We start from the raw sequence: 8,539 nt of genomic DNA on the forward strand, positions 1-8,539 counted from the left end.
GCGTGATTGGAAATTAGATCCCACCGCGCGACGGGCAGAGACTTCGTCGGATCGACGAGCAGAGATCGAGGTTTTGCTTCGAATCGATCTCTATTAACGTCCATTGTTCTTGATTCTTGGGAGACGGAATAAAGCTGCCAAGTCGACTGGATCGTCGATTAATGGTCACAGGACCAACGGGGTACCGATTACTGGACAGTGGAACTGGTTCAGGTTACTTCCGACTATGGTCTCTCATTTTTTCACGTAAAGAACGCGGTTCCCTGGTGCGTCGATTCCCCGTCGATCGAAATCCTCCGGTGATCCGTTACCTCCACGACGTTTCATTAACGGAGAAAACGATTTTGCCACGAATTTCACGGATCCCTTCGGTTTTCAATCAGCTTTGCTACCCAGTTCGTTAGCACGGAGGTATCAGATCAAGTTTTGCGTATTACCTCTCTAATGAAGTTTTCACAGACGATGGTACAACAAATTTATTAGATTTCTTCAAGTTCAAGTTTATCTCATACACTCGTTATTAGACTAAGGATGCATATGCATTAATTTAAAAATATAAAAAAAGTGAGATACGTATTATTATATGTAGGGGCTGAAACAACCCTCTACAAAGCTCTTCATTAATTCTGTCGTTCATAATTCTATCTAAATTGCGTCGTTTCACCCTTAAATATTCACCAATGTACTATTCATGTTACCGTCTCACTCAACATATTTATTAAAAATTCTCAAATGGAAATGAAAAAGAAAGTATGGTCATGGTTTTTGATCTCATACAGCATTCTCTCGGGGGAGCAGTATCACAGAAAAGATGTGGAAGAAGGTAGAAAAGGTCGAGGCTTTTAAACTCGAGTTTACCTTTTCTTGGAGGGCGGCAGCCTCGGCCCTGGCCCTTTCATTGTCCGCCTGTGTGACCCTGAGTTCTGCCTGGGCCCTCCTGAGTTCAGCGGCCGTTTTCTCGGCTCGTTCCTGGATCCTGTCCATCTCCTGGGTGGAGTTCAGCGAGCTCCTTCCGTAGGTGGTCTGCGACCTCTCGAGATCGTGCCTGAGTCTCTCGTTCTCCAGCTCCAGCCTGGTCAGTCTCTGTTTGGCAGCCTCCCAGTCGGCGCCGCTGCGACCGACCTCGGACGCAGCTTTGTCAAGCTCTGCTTTGCTCTTGCCTAGCTCGGACTGGGAGCTTTCAAGCTTCGCCTCCAATCTGTCCTTCTCTGCCTGCGCCCTCTCCAAACGGGCGCCCAATTTCTCGACCTGCGGACAGAGTGCCAGCCACGTTAGAGTTTTGGCCAGGGAACTACTTTCCAACTTGTTTTATTCATGTCATTTTCGGAACTACGACCGGTCACGCGAATCCGTGTACTCTCGCTGAGGATCAGCAATGGCAGACGACGAATTCAATAAAATTGCACAGATTTCAAATTTATTTTTTTTTTCAATCAAATTCGTTTGGGATCCTTGTTCCATCTTTGTTATTAAACGTAGAATGAAATAGTTACGACTAGACTGTGGATGTTTATGCATTCATGGGGAATTTTAAATTCTCAAGAAACTACAGAATGCACTTTAAGACAACCCCTAAATCTTTCCAAAGCTCCTATTTCATTAATTCTGTTAATAAAAATATGAATTTGCATAAAGAACCGCAGTCTAGTTATGACTACATGATCGATTATATTTATAAGCTTTCGAGAGATTTGAAAAATTTTGCTTGGCGTTTCGACAAGATTGAATTTAGATTCTTTATGCTTTATTAACGTTTGACATTTATTGATTTGAGTGCATCGAAGGATAGTCGTTTTGTTGATTGCGTACGAACGAATAAGTGGCAAGCTACAAAGTCAGATGATCTCTGATAAGTTTATCTTATCAGAGCGATAAACGAGACAAAGCTCATTTCCTTTGGCAAGAACCGCGAACGTAAAGGACTTGTTAAATGAAAATCTGTCGAATTACCGCCGGGGACTCACCTCAGACTCGAGGGCGTGAATTTTCATTTTGTACTCGGCTAGCTCCCTCTCGTGTAATTCCCTTTCTTCCTGCTTCTCCTGCTCCGCCCTATCCCTCTGATCGCGTAATTGCGCCATTTGCTTCTCCTTATCTCCTATCGCTTCCTCGAGGCTACTAAGTGTACCCTCGCTGCTGCAGTGGTGCGCCTGCATTGCCGTTAGACGCGCCCTGGCCATGTCGACCTGGTTGTCCTTTTCCTTCAGCAGATCCTCCAGGTTCTCGATCTAAAGTAACAACGACTCCGTCGTGAGCATTCCAGTTTTTATCGCTTTCTTTCAATTCCAGCCAGGAATAAGAAACCCTCTGGGGCTAACAAAAAGTCAAGAAAAGACGCGATTCGAATAGGGACAGATCAATCAAGACACAGGTTAGAAAGAAAACAGTGGTTACAGATTGTTGGCGATTGGAAATATAAAATATTAATTACGCGTGAAAACTAAAAAATCAAGAAAGAAAATTTTGATCAAATTTAATTTTACTTTGATATCACATTAATTGTAATCTAAATGTTGCAGATGATATACCTGAGAGCGTATGTTGGTGAAACATACTAATTAACTACGATTAAACTGGATATAGTATAAATTATATTGAATGTATGAATTGTTGTATCATTATTGTTGCTACCTTTCCTTTACATATCTAGATAAAAAATTTGTTGTTCATATATAATCATTTATATATTTACAATCAATACCATGGCCGATAATTACATTGATTGATCTGCTTGTTTTGCTCCTCCACTTCGCTAGCATGAATTTGATTGTTCTGTTTACTATGAAAGGGATCGTATTAATATTATTATAATTAGACGTTTTAACGGGAGCAGTGAAACGTTAGAAGTGGGTTAGTATATTTTTTAGACTGTTGTTAGTGGTTTAAAATTGTTATTCTCGTCATTTTTATACTGTTATTTATTGCGAGTCTTGTTATTTTCAGTGGTTTAAAGCATGAACGTATGTCCTCACTTACCTGCCATCTTATGTTCACCAATCTTCTCAAACATCATCCGCAACACATTTATACAACTTAACCAGAGTGTCCTACTAAAAACAGACTGTATGTTTTTTGCTATTTCAAGTAATAGGAGAAATCATTGCTTAAAAGATCCGTGCGAGAATTATTTCTTTGCCAGTGGGGGTGTGGAGAACGTTTGAACGTTAAAATTATTTTTAACCAAATCAATTTCCGCTGATATTTGATTTATTTTTATTTAACGTAAAATTAACATTCATATACTGGGGCAGATGAGGTACGAGAAATTAAGTATGCAAGCTGCAGTGCAGTGCCTGAATCCAACTTTAATGTTAAATTTCAAGAACAAGTAGAGAATGTATTTTTTAAATGTTCTCCACACCTCCACAAACAATCGCCATCGCGTTAAGCAACATTTATCCGTTCCATTTAAAACAGTAAAGATATTACCATGATTTGTTTTTAGCAAAACACCATGTATGCTCGCGACAATAACAACCAAATCACCCGGCGACGACTGCCCGAAAAGAACAAAATTATAAAATAAACGTTCTTCTACGGAGCATAAAAATACAAAAGAACGACGAAAATAATACGGGGTGCGGTGGTTCTACGTCAAAAGCACTAATTGGTAATCAATAATTGATGACAGTCCGGGAGGAGACATCTTTCGCGGAATTTCTCCTTCGTCGTCCTTCGTCTCGGTTGTTATCAATCATCGATGGATTTTAAAAAAAGTACACAACGGTGGTGGGTGCACTCTTAAATAAAGAAGAAAGAAATAAAAAAACGTAACGCAACGTAAATGTTTCTAATTGTTTTTTTTTTATTTACAAACGATACAAAAACTGGCCAACTAAAGGGGGTGCGAAACTTAAGGATAAAACGTGCGGGCCGCGTTCGAACAGCAGTTACACCATCGACTACGAGCACGCTAAAGGGAAAAAACATTACAAAAATGTGTCGTACGGGCGCGCGCACGCCTCACACACACACACATACACCAATCGACGCCAAGATCCACACTCATGCGCATTGGACGCAGTCGCATTGTGGGAAACAGTCTGCCCCGAGTGTGCTGGCCTCCCCCTTCGACGCGGGGGCGGCCAATTAATCGCAGGACGAAAACCACTTTCGATCCGTTCGAATTAATTAACTGGGGACCAGAAAAAACTGACGATTACGATTCTTTTCGCGGCGGAATGCTGATCACGCTTGCCTGATTACAGTCACTCTGATTGTTAATCGAACGTTAATGGACGCTGCTTGGTCGATACGATCGTCCGGTTCCTCAATTTTCTGTATACGTTTTAGAGTCACGAGAGCGAAAACGGATTTTTATTAGCGATAAATTGGTTGGGGTTCGTTTCTGTGGGTGGTGACCATGCGATGATACGTTCAACTCTTGGGGTGAAGAGATAAAAAAGGATTTGAACGAACAAATGCATTTCTCTCAAATACTGTTCTTATAATACGGTTTATAAAGAGGGTTACTCGTTTTAGAATATTCATGACGCGACGATACAACTACCCTTATTACAGTCACTTTGAGCGTTAATGGAGGCTGCTGGAACGATTTAACAATTTTAATTATTTTAAGTTACCTGCCTGGTTGATTGTTTAAAAGTTAGTTTATTATTGGTAAATTGGTTTACGTGAAGGGTTGATTTTTTTAGGACGGTGACACGATTCCGCCTTTTGTGAATTCTCAGGAGCGAAGGGGTTAAAGGATTCGTAATTGAACGAGTGTAAAATTTGAATAGTGTTCTTCTCGTCGATAATACGGTTTATAAAGAGGGTTGCCCGTTTTAGAATGCTGATGATGCGTTGATAGGGCTGCTCGGACTGATTAAAGTCACTTTCAGCACTAATGGCTGCATGACACGACCCTGTTATTTTTATCTCTTCGTTTAATTCTCCGCGACCATTTCGGAATTACACGATTAAAAATTCCAACCACCGTCACTCATTTTATTTCTAGTCAATCACAGTCCAACACGTGATAATAATATTTTAATGTTTTTTACTTCAAAGGGGCATTATTTAATATGAAATCAGCGAAGATTATTAAGTATACCAGTACATAAGTATAAAATTGCCAACCCTTAATTTCGTATCAACAATTTCTATTGCCCAATTCATTCTAAATCAAGGACTTCATAGAACAAACAATGTGCCAAATCAGCTACAACTTGAAACGAAAATTTCCTCTGTCTCCAATTTCTCTACTGCCCAAAGGGGTTGTTTCGTATTGTTTATGTATCAACGCTCGTCTCGCCAGATCGCAAATATTTTTACCCTAGAATCTCTACCAACGATTTAAAGTGACAAAACGAATGAATTCTCGTTAGGGCAGTTCAGATGCGACACATGTACTGGAACCATTACTCGAATTGATGATCACACTTGTACAAATATCCGTAATGTCGCCGTTATGCATATTCATGCGGTTTAAACATCGATCGTCGGATATTCAGATTATTTCGTTAGCATAAATTACCGTCTTCGCGTGCCGGATACGCGAAATATAAATAAATTCGGGACCCGAGCGAACGAAGTTGTTTGACGTTTCGAAAGAAAGGGGTGTTTTTCTCCTTTGATGCGACAGATTGCAGAGGTCTATGCAAAACGGGGGCGACTAGGAAGATCACTAATTGAGAAGATGAAGGGCGTTCGTATGGGGAGGATAATGAACGCGCGTCGTCGCGCGTTTAACTTGTAACTGGAGCGGATCTTTGTAATTAATTAAGGTTTAATTTACACAGGTGGCCGTTATTAACTCATGTTTAGCCCTTTAGTCTTTCGCAATGATAATTTACATTACGTCGAACGCAAACAGTGGGTCGAAATGGTCGAATTTTGGGCAACAATAGCTGCCAATAATCGTCGACCACCAAAGTTAAATATTTGAACGAATTATTAAAGAGTCGAATATTTGAGTTTGCTTTACACATTGATATCAAATTTAATTCAAAACTTTCACTAAAAATTCAGGGAACAGGATCATGCTTAGAATACATTAATTTATTAGTTCCATGGTTTGGAATAATAGGTGAAAAAGTTAATAATAAAAACCATCTAAATTGGTGTTGACAGCTTTCTCATTTTGCACAGACCTTGCATTGAACGAACAAAGAAATAAAAGGAGTTGAAATATTAACCCTTTGCAGTCGATTGAAAATTTTAAATAAATACTTTTCACAATGTAAAAGATTTTATTCGATCACCCATTGCAGTGAAACATTTTTTACGTATTTGACTTTATTGTATATTTTTGATACGCAGGTTGACGCTAGTATTCTTTTTATTAAAGAAAAATCAGATACTTCCGTTCAGAAAAAGGAGTGCAATTGCATTTTGCAAATATATCGATGCACTCGGGAAAGAGTCGCATCACAGGATAGTAGTGTTACTAAACTCTATAAAATTTTCCTTTACGTTTTCTTTCTGTCTACTTTTAGAACTACTGTTATAACCTGATCTAGTTTCTATAGACTCACACTGTATAAGTTGACTTACAGGCTCTATAGCTACTTGTACTTACAAGGGGAGTTTAGTAAGTGACACGCTCCAATTTTTATGAAACTTTGCGCAAGAGTTTATTGAATTAACCTAACAATATTTACGCGTTTTCTACTTTCAAGGAGATATTAACCCTTTCATTTATGCACTTGTAAGTTGCGCATTATAAAATATCTAAATAAACTTCATATTGCTCTTGAAGGCCTACATATGACAAAATTCTTGAAAAAAGAATTCTTTGCTGTGGCTCGTCGTATGAAGACACTTCTTTCAAAGTTCCCCATACGTAAAAATCAACTGGTGATTTTATACGAGTCTTCAAACACTCTGTCTTCCATAATTTACAACTTACAAACGCAGGAATAAAATGGTATCTCCCTCAAAGTCCAAAGGCAGCGTCCAAAGGTTGATCCAATAAGCAATCGATCAAAATCGACGCGGGTGTCACTGATTAAAGTTTTCTCGTTAGAATCTCGTCCAAAGTTACCGTAGAATTGGAATTAAACAGGCTCCGATCGCTGCGTACGAGAGGCCGGACACGTGTCCGGAACCGCGAAAGAACAACATCGAAAGTCACTCACCTTGCGTTGAAGAACATTGATCTTCCTGTCCTTAATGTCCATGTGATCCTTGATCTCTGTGAGCTCCGTGTTCATGCGATTCCGTTCCTGTTGCGCCTGCAACGCGGCCTGCGTCTTCTTCTCGATCATCCGGTTCTTCTCCTCGAGCCTCTGCCGCATTTCCTCCACCTGCACGCACACGAGCGTCCATTACAAGGCTGGAGTACTGTCAACGAAGGACCAGACCGATCCGCATTGTACGCCCACGCGCGTATGTGTGTGCACGCGACCTGACACGCCGCGGACAGTCTGCGGAACGAGGAGAGGAGAGAAGCTCTGAACGACCCAGTTTCCTGCAGCCTGGCCTTCCTCTTTCCCCGTTGTTGACCTCCCCTGAATTCGATTCCCCAGCTTCGACCCCGATTCGACACGGGGCCCTTCCACTGGACGATCGTGGGAGTTTCGAACTTACTGCACCGGGGGGAGTCTCGTGGATGCGTTTGGCGATGTTTGGGGAAAATTACAATCGTGCAGGAGAACGAAAAGGAGGATACGTTAAAAAGTTATTAACGTTTGAAGTTACACCTGTAGAACGGCAATCTACGAAGAGTAGTTGTCGCCATAGACAAGGTATAAGAGTAGACTTTACACCTCATGGACTTTCATGGCCCCATCTGATTGCCATACCGACCGATCATTTTTGGTGGATAGACATACCTCGAAATCCTATGCACTTTCGAGATAAAAATTCCTAATCGAAAATTAATTTATGGCCAGAAATGTTGCCCGAAAATTTCATGCGAATGGTTAAATCATCATAACTTCTGGATAAAAAATACGTATTAATGTGGCTCTAAAGCCCCAGAAAAAAATGAGGCGTAAAAATACATCAGATGTAATGTCTCGTGTACCTCGTCTGTGGTGAGAACTACTATTTTATCTATTCTTGATTGTCGTCTTATTTTGGCCTCTAGAACCCTAACCCAGGGGTGGTTGAACCACCTGTATACCGCGTACTGATATCGCCCTTTTGAATTTGAAATTTTTCATTTCAGAAAACCTCAAAAACCTTAAATTCCCAAGTCTTAGAAAGACGCCTTCCACTGCGCGATCTCTAGAGCAATGGATGACTTACATCAGCCTGCAGCATGTTGTAGTGCTCCTCCTTGGCGCAGAGGGACTCCTTCAGCACGGCGATGTGCCGCTGGTAGTCCTGGTGCTGCTCCTCGAGGGTCTTCATCTTGGCGGACATTGCCAGCAGCTCCTGATCCCTGCGCTGCACTTCCGTCCGGAGCTCGTCCAGCTGCGAAAAGATTCGTCGTCCAGGAGAGGATCAGTCCGTGCGTCCCGTTTAACCTCGACGACGACGAAACAACGAGCGACGGAGGCGCTGGGCCTGTCGTCTCTCCGTAGTGACCGAGCACAACGACGACCAGGCTCCCTTGGATTCTGGGTCGGGGCGTAATCGGCCGTGAAAC

General features: G+C 41.4%; 1 protein-coding gene across 9 annotated transcripts in view; it reads right to left on the reverse strand.

Annotated features, from left to right (window-relative positions):
- Positions 1-8,539, reverse strand: part of LOC122396887 (trichohyalin) — a 99,455-nt gene that overhangs the window by 17,539 nt on the left and 73,377 nt on the right. For 8 of the 9 annotated variants that reach the window (XM_043395627.1, XM_043395622.1, XM_043395624.1 and 5 more), the window contains 4 exons: positions 8,197-8,364; positions 7,083-7,250; positions 1,965-2,228; positions 859-1,248 (listed from right to left, as the gene is read on the reverse strand). In XM_043395627.1, coding sequence (XP_043251562.1) covers positions 859-1,248; positions 1,965-2,228; positions 7,083-7,250; positions 8,197-8,364 — 990 coding nt within the window. Of the gene's footprint in view, positions 1-858; positions 1,249-1,964; positions 2,229-2,976; positions 2,987-7,082; positions 7,251-8,196; positions 8,365-8,539 lie in introns of those variants that run through there. The other variant, XM_043395628.1, reaches the window with a different exon arrangement.

This window comes from Colletes gigas, unplaced genomic scaffold, assembly GCF_013123115.1.
Source record: "Colletes gigas isolate AHSC1104 unplaced genomic scaffold, ASM1312311v1 Colletes_gigas_Sc00008, whole genome shotgun sequence".
NCBI classification, from domain to species: Eukaryota; Metazoa; Arthropoda; class Insecta; order Hymenoptera; family Colletidae; genus Colletes; species Colletes gigas.